The sequence below is a fragment of the Kwoniella europaea genome, chromosome 1 (assembly GCF_036810445.1).
Source record: "Kwoniella europaea PYCC6329 chromosome 1, complete sequence".
NCBI lineage: Eukaryota > Fungi > Basidiomycota > Tremellomycetes > Tremellales > Cryptococcaceae > Kwoniella > Kwoniella europaea.
In genome coordinates this window covers 424,714-444,591 of record NC_089487.1, presented here as the reverse complement: position 1 = coordinate 444,591, position 19,878 = coordinate 424,714, and the positions used below count along the sequence as shown (strand labels likewise).

The 19,878-nt window shown below is 45.0% G+C and overlaps 6 protein-coding genes across 6 annotated transcripts; 3 read left to right on the top strand and 3 right to left on the bottom strand.

Moving 5' to 3' along the window:
• Nucleotides 1-155: 155 nt before the first annotated feature.
• On the bottom strand, nt 156-7,958 carry V865_000164 (uncharacterized protein; the record flags this gene model as incomplete). The annotated part of the gene is made up of 19 exons (XM_066223996.1): nt 156-529; nt 597-741; nt 819-1,042; nt 1,110-1,211; nt 1,299-2,509; nt 2,568-2,845; nt 2,900-4,266; nt 4,322-4,663; nt 4,728-4,937; nt 4,999-5,188; nt 5,250-5,672; nt 5,725-5,856; nt 5,911-6,309; nt 6,379-7,126; nt 7,192-7,271; nt 7,335-7,464; nt 7,524-7,619; nt 7,702-7,811; nt 7,890-7,958. The coding sequence occupies 19 exons, from the start codon at nt 7,956-7,958 to the stop codon at nt 156-158; spliced, it is 6,630 nt and encodes a 2,209-aa protein (XP_066080093.1).
• A 506-nt stretch (nt 7,959-8,464) lies between these two features.
• V865_000163 (uncharacterized protein) lies at nt 8,465-10,512 on the top strand (the record flags this gene model as incomplete). Its single annotated transcript, XM_066223995.1, has 3 exons — nt 8,465-8,938; nt 9,006-9,137; nt 9,196-10,512. 3 exons carry the CDS (start codon nt 8,465-8,467, stop codon nt 10,510-10,512), a joined length of 1,923 nt encoding a protein of 640 aa, XP_066080092.1.
• A 293-nt stretch (nt 10,513-10,805) lies between these two features.
• On the bottom strand, nt 10,806-11,484 carry V865_000162 (ribosomal protein S21; the record flags this gene model as incomplete). The annotated part of the gene is made up of 2 exons (XM_066223994.1): nt 10,806-10,853; nt 10,939-11,484. The coding sequence occupies 2 exons, from the start codon at nt 11,482-11,484 to the stop codon at nt 10,806-10,808; spliced, it is 594 nt and encodes a 197-aa protein (XP_066080091.1).
• Nucleotides 11,485-11,878: 394 nt separating this feature from the next.
• Nucleotides 11,879-13,947, top strand: V865_000161 (uncharacterized protein; the record flags this gene model as incomplete). Its single annotated transcript, XM_066223993.1, has 5 exons — nt 11,879-12,062; nt 12,147-12,464; nt 12,591-13,121; nt 13,219-13,413; nt 13,487-13,947. The coding sequence occupies 5 exons, from the start codon at nt 11,879-11,881 to the stop codon at nt 13,945-13,947; spliced, it is 1,689 nt and encodes a 562-aa protein (XP_066080090.1).
• Nucleotides 13,948-14,126: 179 nt separating this feature from the next.
• Nucleotides 14,127-14,930, bottom strand: V865_000160 (uncharacterized protein; the record flags this gene model as incomplete). Its single annotated transcript, XM_066223992.1, has 1 exon — nt 14,127-14,930. One exon carries the CDS (start codon nt 14,928-14,930, stop codon nt 14,127-14,129), a length of 804 nt encoding a protein of 267 aa, XP_066080089.1.
• Nucleotides 14,931-16,479: 1,549 nt separating this feature from the next.
• On the top strand, nt 16,480-19,484 carry V865_000159 (uncharacterized protein; the record flags this gene model as incomplete). Its single annotated transcript, XM_066223991.1, has 3 exons — nt 16,480-16,544; nt 16,603-18,885; nt 18,956-19,484. 3 exons carry the CDS (start codon nt 16,480-16,482, stop codon nt 19,482-19,484), a joined length of 2,877 nt encoding a protein of 958 aa, XP_066080088.1.
• Between the last annotated feature and the right edge of the window lie 394 nt (nt 19,485-19,878).

The window sequence follows — 19,878 nt, the reverse complement described above, 5'->3', positions numbered from 1 at the left end:
ACTTGTTCTTCAGTGCATTGCAAACACACAACTGGGGATTCATGCATGAGAATCGAAGGAGGGAAGTATGAGAAACATGACGAATCAATCTCAAGTGAAAATCAAAAACCAAAATCCAAAGACCAAAATAACCCTAAATGTCAAACAGTACTGAACTAATCTACATCACTAGCTCTCGGAGCTCTTATCACATCATTCCCACCCCTCGACTGTATCTGTATCTCTCCCAAAACTTCATTCTCTTTTCCCATGCCATCTGCAGGCGGTGGGCTAGCACTTCCATCACGACTATCTGAATTCGAATGGTTCAGCGAAGCTTGATTTCTAAACAGGTTCTTATATTGCGCTAATTGATCATCTAATGGTAAGTTCTTATCGACATTCATAGCTAGACTTGAGGGTCTGGGTCCACCAATCGATTGACGGGGACGCGGTGCATGAGAGTTGGATAGGGGTTTGAGGGAAGGTGGCATCGATTCGGGTCGGGAAGGTGATCGAATAGGTGAGGTCACTCCTCCACGTACTGGGGCTATACAAGAACCAAAACAAATAATCATTAACAACGACATGTGGTGTTTGATGTGAATAGCACTTACAAGGATTATCATTGTTCTTTCTCTGCTCGATCATCCTCCTCACGTATGTTTGGAAAGTGGGAGTAAGGTGAGCAGCGATAGCAGCATTGACCTCGTCCTCTGCATCAGGTCGAGATTTGATGAAAGCGTATAGACCGTCCAAGCTCTGTTCGTATGGACGTCAAGATCAACGTTCGTTCCTCCTAACAGATACATGCAGAGGAAACGAGAAGTTCCACTCACCTTGGCCTGATTCTCACTCCTCAGATTCTTCACCAACCTCTCAGCTTCGGTCTCCTCCCGCTCCACCGCAGGAGCACTTTCCAGCGTTGGCGTGGTAGAAGACGAGACCGGTCGTTCTGAGCGCAAGGAAGTAGCCGTATTATGACTGGCAGCTGAGGTAGGTCGATCATGTTCAGATACAGGCACCAAAGGTGTTTTCACTGGTTTGGCACTCTCTCTTCCAGCTATCAATACGGGATGGGAATTAAACGTCAGCTGAACCCGTTTCTTCGTATACATTTCCAAACTAACCTAATCTGAAAACATAGGTGTATACGATAGTCGAAGCGGCCTCATCTCCAAATTGGTTGAGAAGTATATCATAAACTTCCAATCCAGCTTCTTGGGTGTATACTGTTGCATTGACGTAGTCAGCATTCCGTTCCGACAAAATCGATCAAGATAGTGACCATGAGAGCATGAGAAGCAGGCTTCACTCACCAAGCATCTTCTGTATGATCGTCTTAACAGTTCTCAGCGGCATATCACCCAAAGCAATCCCCTCAGCGGCTCTTCTCCTATATTCCGATGGTCCGACACCTTGAAGGAACTCTTCCAACACAGCAAGCAATGGACCAGGTTTCAATCTGTTTGATCTGAAATCATCATCTAGGATCTTACATCTCTTCCATAAGCACTTGATCACCAAATCAGGGTGATTGGCACGTTCATTATCAGGTTTGATCCTTTCCACCGAAAAGTCTTGCGTGAGATCTAAGAGCAACTTAAACATAACTTTGAAAACCAATAGTCTATCAGGGGTAGATAGACATTGGACTAAAACTAAGTTGAAGAATCTTGACATGTCCTGAATGTTTCCTCCCAATTTATCAGCCTGGACTAAGCGTAATGATAAACAGTTCAATACGCTATATAGTTGACTGTAAGATAATCTCTTCATTAGATCTTGGTTGGACGACAAGCCCGAGAAACTCTGGATGAGATGCTTGACCACTCTGAAGTACTTGGGTTCATGAAGGTTCTCAGGTGGTGTGAACGCAAATTCCATCTCGTCCATCAATGTATCCGAAAGAGTTTCGACGTTGTCGATGAACAGTTCGGGTGTCGTGGTTAACATATGCTGTATGATCTTCAAGGCGTCAACGCATCTATCGAGATCATCATGCCGTATCTCATTGATGGCTTTGATAACGTCCGGTTCACTGGACCGAGGTGGGGGTGGTCTAGCCAAAGGTTGCAATGCTGCAGATCGACCGTTGGGAGCTCCAAACACATCGCCTGCGGGTCTCGCCAGTCGAGATGTCGCTGCTGACGGTATCTGCGCAGGTGGTGGCATACCGCCTGGTCTCGGCATCCCAGAGGGAGTGGGGACAGTCCGATGGTGAGATGGAGAACCGGTGGCAGACCTAGGTAATCTCGAAGCGGGTGATACGGTTGCTCTTGGTGAGTCAGCGGCGGTTTCCCGAGGTAGCTGATTTACACGAGGAGTCGCAAGGCCGGTAGGACGTTTCAATCTGGGTGAACCTTCCGGTATCGAGTCTGATGATACTTTGGCCACAGGAGGGTTTGAAATACCAGATCGACTAGCGGCCATCGTCGACCTTCGATTGGCGAGCATGTCCTTTGACGACTGAGGCATCGATTCGACGACTGCTGCCAGACTCTTCGATTCACCTTGCAGCTGTAGCAAACTGCATGATTGCATTCATGTCAGCCAAATATCAAACAGATAGAAGCTCTTTCACTCACGCCATCACGCTCAAAGCAGCATTCCTCGTGCCACTATCACCTATACACCTGGCGATAGTCTCGTAGAAACCTCTGTCTTCCCTCGTTCTCAAGATCGATCCTCGTTTCTTATAGGCCTTTTCAATCAGTGCGAGCGATTCGTTCTTGCACGTTTTACCCGCGGATTTATCTTCCAAACCATATTGTACCAGTAATGCTACGACTTGAGATCCAGCAATGACTTTATCGAGTGATTCAAATATCGGTGCGAGTTTAAGTCCGAATTTGGCATCTCCAAGCTATTTGAAACTCATGTCAGCTAAGTCATTCTTGCAAAGCGAAGTCTAGCTTACCTTAAATACAAGAGCAGGTACGAATAATTTGGCCTCTGCGTCAGAGAACCTCTCATTATACCTAGGCATCAACTCTACTATATTGCTCAATGATTCTAAACATCGATTCGCCAACTGCGTGTTGTTTCCCAATAACTTCAGTGCAGCATACTTCAATGCCAGATCGACATTTGCTAACTGTATACCTTGTAATTCATCTTCTTCTAAATTGAAGGTCGAAGCAGCTGTGACATCGTAGAAATCGGATATTGTCGATAAACCCGCCATGTAATCTTCTTCTGCTCTGTGATCTTTACTGAACAGCAGGGAGAACAATTCAGGTGATATCTGAGGTTCCATTTGATGCTGAAGATATTCACTGAGATCGGATGGCGCTTTGGGCGAAGGATCCAAGACCCACCTGGTAGCGTCTCTCTTCAAACGAGTTGTACGGGGAGCAGAATCGTTGTGTAAGAAAGGGATGGTTTTGGCGTTAGGCGGAGTAGAAGATGCTATTGATAGCGTGTGGGAAGCAGAGGATGCAGGTCGAGGTAAAGCCATACGAGATTTTGTTAGACCAGAAGGTCTATCATCACCTTGGGAGAGTGATGACATAGGTCTTGAAGAAGGGACGGACGATAAAGCTTTCATAGCCATGGACCGAGCGGGAACAGCTGAAGGTTTCGGCAGGGAAGGGACAGTTGAAGGAGCAGGAGATCCAGGTGCCGAACGTAGACCTGCTGAAGATTTGGCTACTCTTGACGCGGCTGGAGTAGCCACTCCCCTTGAGGAAGCCGCGCTAGGTGCAGGGCCTTTACTGCCAGGTGCTGAGGATAACGTAGGGGCGTTCGATCGAGCGTTGTTGATGAGCGGGACGATAGTAGCTTTGGAAGCAGGTTTAAGTTTTGACGTTTGGTCCATGACATAATCGAATCCTGCGCTGGCAACAACGAACGGTAGGACTGCAGTGGCTCCCTTTCTGACATCTCCATTTCGATCTTCCAGACAAGTGATGATTGGACCCGCAAGGGGTGACAGGTCAGCGTTGGGGGAAGGCGGTTCTTCTTTGACACGGGCAGCAAGCCATCCGAGCACTGTGGCTCTAAGAACCGGGTTGGTAGATTCTAAACTCGCTCCGAGACCAGTGTACATATGATCCAATCCTCCAGTAGCATCGGCCATAGCAGTCAAAGTAGCCAAGGCTGCCGCTCGAGTGGGTGCCTTCTGATCTGCACAAACACTAGCGACGGGTGCTACTAGCAATTTGAGGTATTTTTCAAAGGGTTGACCCATACCGGTAGCGATCTTGGAGATGACACCAAGCGCTAGCATCTTAACCGATAAGTTGGTATCCGCCATTGCTTTTTTGAGTACTCCGCCGATTTCGCCTACAGAAGGTGATTGTGAGCCTCTCGCATCCACTAGCGAAGGATTTCGACTTACCCATATTCGATTTCAACCTATTATTACTCTTGATCTCCAACACTGCATTGAGAGCTTCGAAAGCTTCCTTCCTGGTCTTCCAGGCATCGCTCTTCGAGTCCTGTATTACCGAAGTAGAAGCCACCAGCTTATCGAGATCTTGTCTGGGTATCAAATCGTCCAATGGATCGGCCCCACCTCTGCCTCCTTTGCCTGCTCCGCCAGCAGCAGACTGAGACGATTCCTGTAGATCGGCTTGATTCTTGGTTGGTTCGGGCGGCGTCGACGAAGATACTTTATCGAATTCCGAATTTATAGTGTTCAATAATTGCGGATTCAAGTCTTCCAAGAATCCGGATATATCTGATTGGTCCCAAGACAAGTCGTCAGTTGAATTTCCGACGCAAGGCTGTGAGAACAAACTGACCTGCTCCTACTGCTATTCTGACTGTGACCAAGACCTCAGTTGCACTTTTCCTGACCAACGCATTAGGAGATCCAAGAGCATTCTTTATGAATCCGATCAAATCCCTAAGAGGTATTCCAGCAATTCCAAAATCGATCAATTGCTGCTTGATCCATGTCAACGCGTCCGCTTGGGCTTTAGGCGCTTTCTGCTTCGTCATAGGTTCGTATCCTAAACCGAAAGGTATGATCAGCTCAAGCTGTGTAAACGATACTGTTGTTGGTAAGCTTACCTTGAGCAAGTACGAAAGCCAAGGAAGTCTTTTCGGCAAACGTGGTCAAGGTATCTCCAGCAGGTTTCTTCAGTTTCATATCACCCAATTTGTCCGTCAAGTGTCCGATCACCAAGGCAGCAGCGGGTTTTCCGAAAGATGGCGATTTCTCAGCCATCAGTCCCATGACCTGATACAGCTTTCCTGAGACCTATACCAGTGGTCGTCGATTCAGCTCATGCACGTCTCACTCAACAAAATAGTAGACTCACCTGGAAATTCTTTTCACCCCAACCAGGCGTCTTACCCAAGAACCTCATCATCACTTCGCTATCTACCTTCTCTGCGCCATCTTCTTCGCCAACCCATTTAACCATCTCTTCAGCAGCTTCCAATCTAATCTTCCAAGCTCCATCCGCCAATTTGGTATGATAATCAGACGGTATAACATCTGATGCTATAGCAGCGGCTTCCTCAGGGGAATAACGATATCTGACAGGTTCAGAGGGTGATGTAGCCAAGGTCTTGGAAGGACCAGCTTGGGAAGATGCTGTTGGTGCGGGCTTGACAGAAGGTTTCGCGGCAGGTTTCGATGGTCCTGCGGAGGCTAATGGTGGTGGTCGCTTGATGGTGGATGTTGATGGTGGTTTGGGTGAAGGAGGTGGTACAGGCGCTGATGGTGCGGGTTTTGCGGCCTGATACCCATGTCAGCATGAGGTGATCGGAAAAAAGGAATGAAATGCTCACTCCAGGTTTAGCGAATCGAGCAGGTGGTGCTCTCGCAGGAGGAGCAGAGAAATCATGCAGTAATTCATCTGTATTGAACTTTCCGGATGATTTGATAGGTGGTGATCCAGAAGCCGCAGGTTTGGGAGGTCCCTGCAGAATGCATGAGTGAATAGGACAAGGTGTGATGAGAACGTCTTTACTTACCTTTTTGACCGTTGCCGGAGGCTTGGCAATACCAGGTGCCTTAGCTGTAGGCTTAGCAGCACCTCCAGCTCTGTATTTGATCTCCGCTCTTCCGAAAGCATCTTTCACTTTGGCCATCTGCAATTCTCCTACACCCTCAATGAATGGGTTAAACACTCTTTCTCCCAGTATCTTCATCATGGTACCTAAGCATTCTGCTGCGTTGGTCCGTACCGGTTCTGCACCATCTCCCAACAACGCTACTAATGTTTCCGCAATAGGTTTGATCTGATCTTTGCCCGGTGCTTCTGTTGTCGTCTGAAGTGAACGAAGGAGGAACTTTAATGTACCTTCTTTCACCTGTGGATTTTTCGATTTCAGATTATTGAGAACATCTTCAACTATATCTGAGAATGACGTCTACATAAGAAGGGGAAAGAATCAGTACAATAATCGGTCGTTGAGAGGAAGGAATACCACAGCACTCACGGTTGAAAAGATAGCATCTAACGCTTTACCCAAAGCATCCGTCACATTCGCTTTCCTCTCTTTCAGTCTGTCCATCACACCAGGCATGATAACACTCCTAAATCGACCAAAAGGTTTTCCCATTCCTCGAGCGATACCTCCAATCACTTTTGAAGCTTCTATCACCACATTTACATTCGCATCGGATTTGCATTTCGTACCCAATATCTGGGCTAGGGGACCATACGAATCCACATTTGAATCTGATATACTGGCATTTTGAGGCTGGACCAGAACTTTGGTGCATTCTTCAAGAGACTCCAGACGATCTTTCCATTTTGTTGAAGCTAATCTATCCATTAGATCGGAAGGGAACAAAGCGAGAACATTGACTGGATCCAAGAGTGATTTCGGATCTATAGGCGCTGCCGCGACTTCATCTTCACCTTCTCCAGCTTCTTCATCATTTCCACCAGAAGCTTCAGCAACTTCTCGATCCCTTTGAACCTTCCTAGTATACCTTGTGGGTTTACCTGTCCCCGCTCCTTGGCCATCTGCATCCATTGAATCAAACGATTTCTGCAATTCGGTCATTTGAACAGGTTTGAGATCCGCTAAAGCTGGGAGTAAAGCCGGTCCAAGATATGTGTATAATACCAATGTGAGTGATGTTCCTTCGGCTCGTACGTTCTTATCTGAATGTCCGAATATCTTAGATAGGGATTTGAGGAGTGGTTTGATATTCCCTAACGTCTGTGTACCGAATGTTCTGATTGAAATACAAGATATGCGATGAGTATATGAATGCAGAATGAATGTGGTTTCTGGACTTACTCTATAATTTCCCTCATGCATGTCACTGACCCAGCTACAGCTTTTGGTAACTTAGCATTTAGACCGACCATGACGTCCTCCTATCAAATGTACAATCTCTGATCAGTAAGCTGAATCTGTCGTACAAGAGAAGATAATCTCACTATCACTCCCTCTCCACCGTTCTCAACTTCAACAAACATAGCACATAGGTCTATTCCCTTCTTCTTCGTGCCCGCTCGGGCAGACCCTAATGCCTTGTCGACTATGGCAGGGACGATATCCGGCCGTATCCTATGTATTACATAGAGTCATGAGCTGAAATGACATCGAATGAGAGGTTGGCAGCTCACTTTGCACTTGTCTCTCCGCTATACTGTACGATTGATAATACAGCTTCTATCCCTTTCTCTTGTGCTACTACATTGGAATCTAAACACCACTTCTTCCTGAGAATAACAATCGACGCAAGGGAGCATTATGGGTGGTCAGCTAGACTTACAGCACTTGCACAAGAACCAGCTGACTCACAGTAAACCACCATCCGACAGGAAAGGTCTAAAGAAAGGATCAGTATCGGAAGCTGTTTTAGCTGATTTCGCTATAACATCAGTATAAGCTGATAATCTAGCTTTCCAGTTCTGCAATAACGAAATTGTCAGCAAGAATCTCCAAGAAATCGAGACAGTTTTTAGATGGTGATATTTGAGATCACTCACCTTATGCTGACTCCTCTCCACAAGAGGGATTTGAGAGAAATCTTCTTCTTGAGGTGGTTCTCCGTCCATGTTATCGATATCGATGATTGCCCTTCCTTTCCTATGCGACCCTATTGACGCCGATATGGACCACTACCTCTTCTCGATGGGTCTATCTCTGATATGCCGGAGCTTGGGTATATATGTTTATGATGGAGATTGTGGTCTACCGATCAAAATGTTGTATCTGTTGTTGACATTTCGAACATGGATGCATGCATCAATGGTTCATTCAACGCGTCCTTTTGCTTTCCTCAATAACACGGTTGGTCTGATTACTTATATAGACACCCCTGTTTAAGAAGTACCTTCCACCGGAAGCAAAAATCAGGCAGCTGGCTGGGGTGGCGAATTAATCATGATCAAAAAGGAATCCCATAAGATAATCCTTGGACAACCTAAAATCACAAGCACAGGCAACAAGCACAAGCAAGCATCTCACTCTGAACATCTTCATTCTTCAACCATCCTCTCATACATAACGATATACGAGCAAGCGAGCATTCACGAATGATATAGCACATACATCATCCATCATGACCTCAACTTCAACCGCACCTCCTTCAAAAGGTGTATACGTCCCACCTCATTTACGAAACAGATCCAACCCATCTTCCTCTTCGACCTCGTCTCCCTCAAGAAGTACAAACAACCCACCAGACACTCCACCTTCTTCCAGTCGACCATACTCTTCTGCTCCAAATAGACCAAGCGACTATACATCAAGATCACCATGGTCCCATGCTTCCTCTCCTTCGACAAGCCATCCAGGTAGGGATCATTACAATAACATCGCATCACCCAATGCGAAAAGGTACAATGGCAACAATGGTAATTATGGGAATGCTTTCACTTCTGGACAATCTCAATCATCATCATCATCATCCAACGGCATTGGATATTCCTCAAGTCCATCTTTATACGTATACGGAGATAGCTTCGTCGGACCATTCAAATTGTTAAGAGAAGACAGTGTGAGGGTACAAACCTTTAAAGGATCTTCGGCAAAGGTAAGTATCCTTTACACACACCAAATCAAGTCGAATACTCGAGCTGACGATATCACTGTAATTATAGGGTCTGAATAATCCCAATTCCATCAAACAAGTCTCGAAAGAATTATTACCGATCATTAATGGTCTTTTGGCTCCTCCGCCTTATGCCTATATGCCTTCTCAAGGTAGATGGGTGATGTTGATCTTTGGTAATGTGAGCTCACTGCCATGCGTTGATTCCGGGGTCGAGCTGACTGTCAATCTGAATGTAGGTCGACTTGCAGATAAATTACCTATGGCAATTAGCAAATAAACCCATATCTCATCTGTCATTCCCTTCAACCGCAAATTCTTCTCACCATGAATCGCACTCGCATCAGAACGACTCTGAGGACTCCGAAGAAGAAGTTGAGGAAGACTCGACCCAAGGTCACCAACGTTCAAGAAGACCTTCCAACGTACTCGCGACGGCCACCGAGACGTCCGCTAAAGGACCCGCATTGGGACCAGAATTATTCGTAGAAAGCGTCGTGAAGGCTTATACAAGTTGGTTAGAAAGGGAAATTGTCAATGGTCCAATCGGTAAACGAATCAAAGAACGTTTATTGGAACAAAATCAAGAATCTTCATCCGGACAAAGTGGAATTAGACGAAGAACACCGGTATCTAAGGTGCTTATCGCTGCTGCTCTACCTCCTCTGGTGGAAGATGAACTCTTACCTAGGATACCCGAGAAATACGTCGAGAGGTTAGAGGAAGATCACTCAAAAGCCCAAAGAGCAATGGAAAGGAGGAACAACAATTCTTCTGAGGAGAAGGAGAAAGAGAATGGTTCGAGAACGCCATGGGCCAAAAATCAAAATCAATTTAGAAGATTATCACTTTCACCTACACCCAGAACCAGCAGATTACCTGATGAAGATTTAGAAGTTGGAGTATCTACTTTATCTCTGTCGGATAATACATCGGATGTGTTGATCCCCAATTCACCCAAATCCACTTCTTCATTCTCTTCGTCAACCTCCTCTCACGCATCCACCATATTCGAATCGCAACGTACGGCCAATTCAACGGACACAATGTATTCATCCGTACATTCTCTTTCACCATTACCATTACCATTACCCACATCCCAAGAGAAAGCAGAAAATCCTACCAAAACTCCAGTATTGGAACTATTAGCTCACGATCCACCATTATGTACCCTCCCTGTCCGAGTGGGAATGACCAACCGCTTCAATACCCTCATCAAACAATTCTGCGATGACCATTCAGACATATTGTCCTTTGTAGATATTTCACCAGCTATGAAAGAGGGTTCGGAACAACCTTCGATTCATGGAGAGGTAGATAGGAACGTATGGGCTTGTCCTGTTGACCCAACCAATGTACATCCACTTTGGGAACCTACTTTACCACTTTGGAAAGATGAATTGAAGAAAGTTGGTTTACCGGTGGATAGCTGGAGGATAAGTGAGGATGCACAGGAGACGTTCAAAGCTTATGAGATTGATAAAAGACGGAGAACGGAGAAGAGGGGTGATCAGAGGGATGTAGATGTGGGGAGGATCAAGTTGAGGGATGAGTAGGGAGAAGAAACAGGAACCAGGAATTAGGGATTACATTTGTGGATGTGGTCGTGATTGTGATTTTTGAACGATGAAACCATATCTTTTAGTTTCTTGCTTTTCTTGCCAAAAGTTGTACGGTATAACAATATTATCATATATATCATCTTACTTTGTTGTACATATCAAAACATAGCTGAATTGCGTGTAGGCGTTGATGTATATGCATATCAGTGACATATTGGCAGATTCGATCCATGGAAATATACTAAATGTGTAATATAGGTGCATGTTATCCATTTCTACTTGACATTTTATCCTCTGTTCCTCATCGATACTACTTGCTGTACTTTTGTTCGTACCTAAACAGCATGATTCACAATCAGCATCCACCTCTACATCTTTTTCTAACGGCTAATTTAGAATCATAGAAAAAGCAAAACTTACCATCTCCTTAAACCTCCTTCTATGTCTCTCACTAATCAACCTCCTTCTCCTCACAGAAGGCTTCTCATGATATTCCTGTAATCTCAATTCCTTCTTTAAATTACTCTGTCTGAGCAAACCTTGTAATCTCTTATAAGAAGTTTGAAAATCTCCACCTCTCGAAACGACTATCGATCGACCTGTCGAGGGAGTAGTGGGGAAACCTGTCTTGGCATTTTTACTTAATTGTCTCCACCATGCTTCTCCATCACTATCTTCTCCTTGTCCCTTTCCTTCACTTGCTGGAAATGAGATTGGATCGAATTTCAATTTGGAGAATCCATTTGATTGAAACAGATTTTTACTATTCGACGAAGAAGAAGAAGAAGAAGGAGGAGGTGAAAATAGTTCGCCTGATCTAGGTGGGGATGATTCACCCGAGGAAGAGGAAGTTGGAATGGTAGAGTTGTGACGCATAGTCATGGATAGAGCTGGGAGGGTTAGTCGAGATGAAGATGGGGTTGAGGAGGCGGCTGCTCGTAAGGATGTTCGAAAGAGGAATGACATATTTGATAGATGATTCGATGAAGGTAATGGATTCGAGTTGTTTCTGCTGAGTGGGAGCTGTAGGAATTTTGGCTTGTGTGTATGCGACTAGGTAGTGAGTAATGAATCTCTATCTTGTTTCCCAAGGATGGTCGTAAGTCCTGCTCTACGGTTGTCGAAACATGCCTGATCTCTCCCTTCCACTTTGAATTCTCGAAAGTCCAAAGTCGAATTCAACTATGTCCTGTGTCTTTGTCTGATTTGGGATAAATTCGGATAAATGCATTCCACAGAAAAATACATTACCAAAGGAGTCAAGGTGGAGGACATCCATCCAAGTACTCGCTCTACGTGTATACTATATACTGAACCTCCCATCTCTTAGCTGTACTTACAACCACCCTCACAGCGCATGATGCTTCTCAGCTCCCTAAGACTTCTCCTACTCGCTCCGATATATACCGCAGTAGCCATCCAACATGGCACCGATGACACGTTCTCCGAATCGTTGACACTCCATCCATTACCTGACGGTCGGATGTCCGTGCTCTTCCAATTCGAGACGATATTCTCTTCTCCCAAGATACCATCTTCCACACGTACGTAGCGTATTGCGTCTCCTCATCTTCTTATTTCAATTCGGTAATCGTAGGATGATCCCGGCTGATATCAAGATGATCCAGCACAATCGCATCATTCCCTCACCCCGCCCTCACTACTACTTCCCCTAGAGGCAAACAACGTCTCAGAGTTGACGATATCCTTCACTTCGGGGTGGGATTCCACACGCTCTTCTTCAGCTGGACTGATGAACTACGATTCGTCAGGGGGAGGAGGTGAAATACGCGGGTGGTTGAGGAATAGTGATGATGCAGAGGAGAGATGGAATGCAGTGACCAGTGCTCTTGGGGGACTTTTCTGCGCTGGGTTGGGAGCGAAAGATATGGGTGATGTAGTCAGGGATTTTGGAGGGATATATCCTCAGAATAGGTTTGTAGAGGGTGAGTGTCAATCTTCTGCTGATACTCGAAGCTCGTTCGGTAGCTGGTGAACTATCGTTCAACGTAAAATAATTGTTCATCCCTTCCTTTCCAACACTACAACGCTGACATCTGAATATTCTCTAGATACAACGCACTTCCTTCTTTCTCATCCTGAATCTCATCTCTGTACCGAAAACCTAACTCCATTCCTATCCCTTCTCCCATCTAAGGGTTTATCCGGGATATCATCATTATTATCTCAGCCAGGTATAATATTCAGTTGGGAATCTCAATCTGAAGGAATCGAAATACTCATGCCTTCTTCTACGCACCCACAGGGAAGATGGAAAGGATGGTGGGAAGGTGTATTACCTTTAATACCAGAGAATAACAAACGTAATAACAACAATGATGATAAATCTAGGAATTTCTCAATAGAAAAGATATTTAGAAAGAAATTACCTAGACCTTTCCCCGAAGCCCAATCTTCAGTATTGAGATTGATCAAGGACTCTCCTCGCGATGATAACTTGAAGGCTAAGCCGAATGGACAAGAGGGGGATGAATGGATAGATGGACAATCAAGGAATGTTATTGAGTGGGATTTGACTGATGCGAATCTGGTAGGGAAGGATATTGATTTTTGGTGGGATGGTGAAAATGAGTTTCATTATCGTAAGTCTAACAGTTACAGCCTACTTCGCCTGTCTGGCGAAGTTCTTGCATATCTCCAAACGACCACAGCTGATATTCTGCTGTATTGGTATTTCAGCACGTAACATACTTCCCCCAGGTATTTCTATATCAAGAACAGTCGTAGATAAATTAGCATCAGACGGGACTTTCCAAATTATCATAACGAACAATGACGATCTAGAGAGAAGAGCAATCTATTCGGAAATTTGGCCTTGGTGGGTAAAAGGTTGGATGAGTGAGATAGAGCTATTCGTCGATGATGAGAAAAGACGTGAGTAATGACACTTGCCATATACGTGTCTCATTGCATGATTGAAAACCTAACTTGATTTTGTACACTGTAGCCGATCTACTGGAAAACTCATCGTACAACCCTTCTACTCCACCTAAGATATCAACCACAACTCTACATTTTACACTCACTATTCCTGCTCGATCGAAATTAATGTTGAAAATCCCATTTACCAAATTGACATTGAAGTATACCGAACATCGGCCAGATGCAGAAAGGGGTATAGAATTATCTTCAAGTATATTGACTTTGCTTGATACCGTTCCTGAACACTCTACCGGATCTTCAATCGAGGATAGTAGAAGGACAGGAAGAAAGAGGATATACACTAATAGATTATTATTGGATATACCCACACCGGATTTCTCGATGCCTTATAATGTGATTATCATGAGTAGTACGGTTATGGCTGTGTTTTTCGGGTTGATGCAAGGTGTATTGACTAGGAAATGGGGATGGGTGGAAGTGAAGGAAGAGAAAGTGGTAGAAGTAGAAGTTAAGAAGAATGATTAGATTGACACAAGGGGGTTGAGGATATGAATTTTTCTAGTGATCATGTTGTTATTGTCTTATATGGACATCATATAGATAGATATATTGCATAGTGTATTTACTTTTGGTCTTTTCCTACTTATCGATGAAAATGACAAGATACTGAGTTATAACTGATATTATACACGGGATCTAAAGAACTACTTATCGAGATTACCTAGTACTTCATCCAACGGAATGGCACCTACCGTATACATTTCCGAATCCTCGGGAAGTTCTCTGATAAGTGTTGGATTATACCATGATACATGGTCGATATCATCATCCACGAAAGCCGAGTTCGGGTTCGATTGAATGTCAATTGATCCTTGTCCATGTGAAGGTGACAAAGAGTACAAAGATCGAATTTCCACTTGTTTCCCGCCTTCACCATTCAATTCGGTATTTCCGTCTAAGAGATCTTCATGATCACGAATAAGGATATTCAATCCTAGACAATCACCTATACCTAATCCTTTACTCTTCAGCGAATCAATGATAGGTGATTTCTGATGTTCCTGAGCCTCGATACTAGTAGTTTTGTTGAAGGACAAAGGCTTGGCATAATAGTAGGTACCCTCCTGAGTCACCAAGGGTTTATCATTAATCCTAAATACTTTATCATTCGAAAGTGAGATACAATTGGCTTTATCGACCTTTGTGGTGACACTCTTTCTGGATGAACGTTCATTGCGTGGTCCAGTTGTGGGTATAAATGATAGACGATCGGTGTCTGACGTCCTGAAAAACCCTTTTCTATCTGTTGAACAGACCAATAAATATTCTTCGTCAGTTAAGACATCTCGGACCTTGGCGAGGTAGGTGGACCCCTCTTTCCTCCTTGTCCAATATGGTTGAGGATATGGTCGAGTGGAAAGGGTGGATATGCCTAGTGATTTAAGTGAAAGGGATTTAAGGGACTGGGAGAGGCTGGAAGGTAATTTGGTGGCGATGTTGAATGACATGGTGTGGGGACAGACTGTGAGGTATTCGATGGAAAATATGATGGATAGATAGAAGGCTAAGGACCGAGTGGTACTTATATAGTCATTCCAGTTACTACTATAAGTGTAAGTACAACACTTCAATTCGTGTTGATAAGCTTATCTCAACGCAGGGCGGGATATAAATTGTATGATCAGTCCATTACCTCCAGAACAGAACACCTTATCTGTGATATCGTCGATAAGAATCAAAAGATGTCCGATTTGTCACTGGTCACTGTGTATCATTTTGTAATGTGTATCGACCTGGCACAAGGAATTCTTCAAGCAACTCAGTTCGATAGTCAGCTGAAAAGAACTGCTCAGGCAATTGTCAAATGCAAAGACAACTGGACAAAGCATCCTATAATCGGCCAGATAAGCTTCAGCGTCGATGGAGGGGCTCAGAGAGGTCACATTGCCATATGATGGATAGTCTGCTAGAGGGGGAGATAAGGTCAACAAAGGACAAGGAAATGGGTAGCAAAGTTGAATTTGAATTCGTACCCCGAAGCTCCGCCACAAATGGGATGTGATACAGTATTTAACGCTCTCCTTGCACGACTCTCGCTCCCATTTTCAAGCTCAGCAAGCACGTTCATCTAGTCCAGATAGTGTACCGCAGAGTAGACATCATAGATGACCTAGTGATGTAGGACCGACACCATACATCCTAGCCGGCGCAGCTAGAAACTGGCATATCCAGGATTTTCTGCAGACGCTTAGGGAACGAGCCTCTTGTCCGTACTGACAATACCTGCAAGTCCGCTTCTTCAATGTTTGACGACGTCCAATACAGGCTATGTGAGCTATCTTTGCCATGCGCCCACGCTCAAAGCAATCACACCTAGCGATGCACGACTGCGTCAACAAACGAATGAGAAGAATCGCCTCGAGCTTCTTGACGGGCTTGATTTATTTATTTTCCAATTTTCCACTCTGTCAAGATAGCCCTGTACCTGAGATGTGACCAGATCATAAAACTACCGAAAAAGGAGTTTGAGGTGAACCGGCGGAGGTGACCGCTTATCAGGACGAAACTTTTGCAGCTGAAAATTGGAAAACATTTCAAGATTGTTGGAAAACACCATTGATCCTTTTCCAACAATCACAATCACATCACGATAACAAACCTCTCTCAGTTAGAGCTCATAGACGCCGATATCAATCCTTAGCCTGTCCACTCAGCACCACCCAGTCCTCCCGGTTCCCTACCCTGTGTACCGGTGTTGTGTATTGTGTATATATATAGATAAATTACATTTTCCTCTTTCCTTTTCTTCTTTCCCCCCCTTTTACCCAAAAAAGCCTCGTGCTTAGTTCACACCTAATGCGAATCGCACGGTCAATCGGTCATCTTCATCTTAGATCAAGACCACTCATAACGTCTTCCTCTTCAATCGGTAGACTATCCTCAATACAGACATCAAAAGTCAATCTTTCATCAACTAGACCTTCAGCTAGTTCTTCTACCTCGATTTATATCCCAACTAGGAATCTCTCTTTATCAGCTAGATTACAGAAATCAAAAATGTCAGACGTAGAAATGGGTGAAGCCGGAAAGGCAAAGATCATTGATGGTAATGCCATTGCCAAGTGGGTCAACGCCTTTACCTCATTACTTTATTCTTACACATAACTGATTCATTCGTAGACAAATACGACAATCCATCTCTGAGTCCATCTCCCAACTTCAATCTACCAACCCTACTTTCCATGCTCCTCATCTCGTCATCTTCCAACTGGGTTCCAGTCCAGCTTCATCCACCTACATTCGAATGAAGCTCAAGGCGGCCGAGGAAAGCGGTATGACCGTTGAACATATCCAAATCCCCTCCGATGCCGAATCAGGTGCACCTGCCGGTACAGGTGTCAAGAGAGTGTTGGAAGCTGTTCAAAAAGCCAACCAAGATGAGAAAGTATCTGGTATCCTAGTTCAACTCCCCCTTGAAGGTGCCGGTAAAACCGAAGAGAAGGCTGTCGTCGACTCAGTAGATGTCAGCAAAGATGTTGATGGATTCCACCCTGAAAACATTGGTCTTCTCTCCTCAAGAATCGGTGAACCTCACTTCGTACCCTGTACTCCAGCTGGAGCTATCAAGCTCATCGAATCGACCGGATTCGACTTGAAAGGTTCCAACGTTGTCGTCCTCGGTAGATCAGATATTGTCGGTACTCCCGTATGCGCTTTACTCAGGAAGAAGGACGCTACCGTTACTCAATGTCACTCTCGAACCAAGAACCTCGAACAGATCGTCGGAACCGCCGATGTCCTCGTAGCTGCTATCGGTCAAGCTGAATTCGTCAAAGGCGATTGGCTCAAACCCGGTGCTATCGTCATTGACGTTGGTACCAACTACATTCCCGACTCAACCAAGAAATCAGGTCAACGATTGGTCGGTGACGTACACTTCGAATCAGCTGCTAAAGTCGCTTCTTACATCACCCCTGTTCCCGGAGGTGTTGGTCCAATGACCGTTGCTATGCTCATGAACAACACCTTCCAAGCTGCCAAGAAGGCCTGGGAGTTAAGACGAGCCAAGAAACTTACCCCCCTCCCCCTCGAAATCAAAGAGAAGGTCCCATCAGATATCGAAATCGCCGTTGCTCAAACTCCTAAACCCGTCGCTCTCATCGCTGAGGAGATCGGTGTCCACCCTGATGAAGTTGAATCTTACGGTAGATACAAAGCTAAGATCGAACTTAGCGTTCTTGATAGACTCAAGGATAGACTCGATGGTAAATACATTGTGGTCGCTGGTATTACCCCCACTCCTCTCGGTGAAGGTAAATCAACCACTACCATCGGTCTTGCTCAAGCCCTCGGTGCCCACTTGCACAAAACCGCCATCGCCTGTGTAAGACAACCTTCTCAAGGTCCAACTTTCGGTGTTAAAGGTGGTGCTGCCGGTGGTGGTTACTCTCAAGTTATCCCCATGACCGAATTTAACCTTCACTTGACTGGTGATATCCACGCTGTCACCGCTGCCAACAACCTGCTCGCCGCTGCCATCGACGCGAGGATGTTCCATGAAGCCACTCAATCTGACAAAGGTCTGTTCAACCGATTATGTCCCGCCAAGAAAGGTGTCAGAACATTCTCTAAACCCATGCTTGCTCGACTCCACAAACAAGGTGTCAACAAGACTGACCCTAACGAATTGACCGAAGAGGAAGCTGCTAGATTCGCTCGACTCGATATCGACCCTGCTACCCTCACCTGGAACCGTGTGTTAGATACCAACGATCGATACCTCCGACAAATCACTGTTGGTCAAGCCCCCACTGAGAAAGGTCTTGAGAGAAAGACCGCTTTTGATATTGCCGTCGCCTCTGAATGTATGGCCGTTCTCGCTTTGAGTAAAGATCTTGCCGATATGCGAGCTCGACTCGGTCGAATGGTAGTAGCTTCCAGTAAAGCTGGTGAACCCATTACAGCCGAGGATATCGGTTGTGCAGGTGCCATGGCGGTGCTGATGAAAGACGCCATCAAACCTACCATCATGCAAACTTTGGAAGGTACACCAGTCTTTGTTCACGCTGGACCATTCGCCAATATCGCTCATGGAAACTCATCGATCATTGCCGATAGGATCGCCCTGAAATTGGCAGGTATCGAACAAGGTGACGACGCTGCAAGAAACGGTTATGTCATCACTGAGGCTGGTTTTGGTGCTGATATTGGTATGGAGAAGTTCTGTAACATCAAAACTCGAGTTTCGGGACTTTCACCCAACGCTGTGGTGCTTGTCGCTACTATCAGAGCTTTGAAGATGCACGGTGGTGGTCCAGCTGTCACTCCTGGTAAACCTCTTGATGTGGTTTACACTCAAGAGAATCTGGAATTGTTAGAGAAGGGTTGTGCCAACTTGGGTAAACATATCGAGAATGCTAAGAAATTCGGTTTGAAAGTTGTTGTTGCCATTAACCAATTCACGTGAGTAACGAGTAACTTTTTCCTCTTAACGACATATGGTATGTGAGCTGATGTTGTGTTGGACATACAGCAACGATACCCCAGCTGAAATGGAGTTGGTACAAAAATTCGCTCTTAATGCCGGAGCAGATTACGCTGTACCTGCCAACCATTGGGCCAAAGGTGGTGAAGGTGCTGTCGAACTTGCCAAAGCAGTCATCGACGCATGTTCTGAGCCATCTACTTTTAAATTCCTCTACGACCTCAACCAACCCCTCAAAGCCAAGATCGAAATCATCGCTAAAGAGATGTACGGTGCTGATGGAATCTCATTATCTCCCGAAGCTGAAGAAGAAGTGGCTAGATATGAGAAACAGGGTTATGGTGGATTACCAATCTGTATGGCCAAGACTGCCCTTTCGCTCTCGGACGACCCATCGAAGAAAGGTGTACCTACTGGATTCACATTACCGATTAGGAATGTCCGATTGAGTGCAGGTGCATCATTCGTTTACCCCCTTGTGGGAGATATGTCGACTATGCCTGGTTTGACTACACGACCTGGATTCTACGATATTGACTTGAACCCCGATACAGGTGATATCGAGGGATTGTTCTAAACGTAACAAACTCGTTTATACCTTCATATACCCATACCCATTAATTCATTCATTTTGTCATTACTTCATAATCAGGTTTTCTGTTTCTTGGGAATTTCAACAATCATCTTTCTTCGGTTCATACATTGCATCCATCCATTATCTTGTACATTCTTACTTTTTCCTCTTTACCAATTGCATATATAGATCAGATAGCATATACAATATACAGTATACAGTATATAGAAGTACTAGTACAATTACAAAACAGGATGCAACATGCCTCAACGGCTATCAAACATATCATCGGTGCATCCCACGCGGGTGGTTGATAATCCATTTGATCTACCTCTTCCTCTCCATTGTCGATGACCCTTATCTGGTCGAGTTGCGCTATACGGTCAACCGCTGGCTT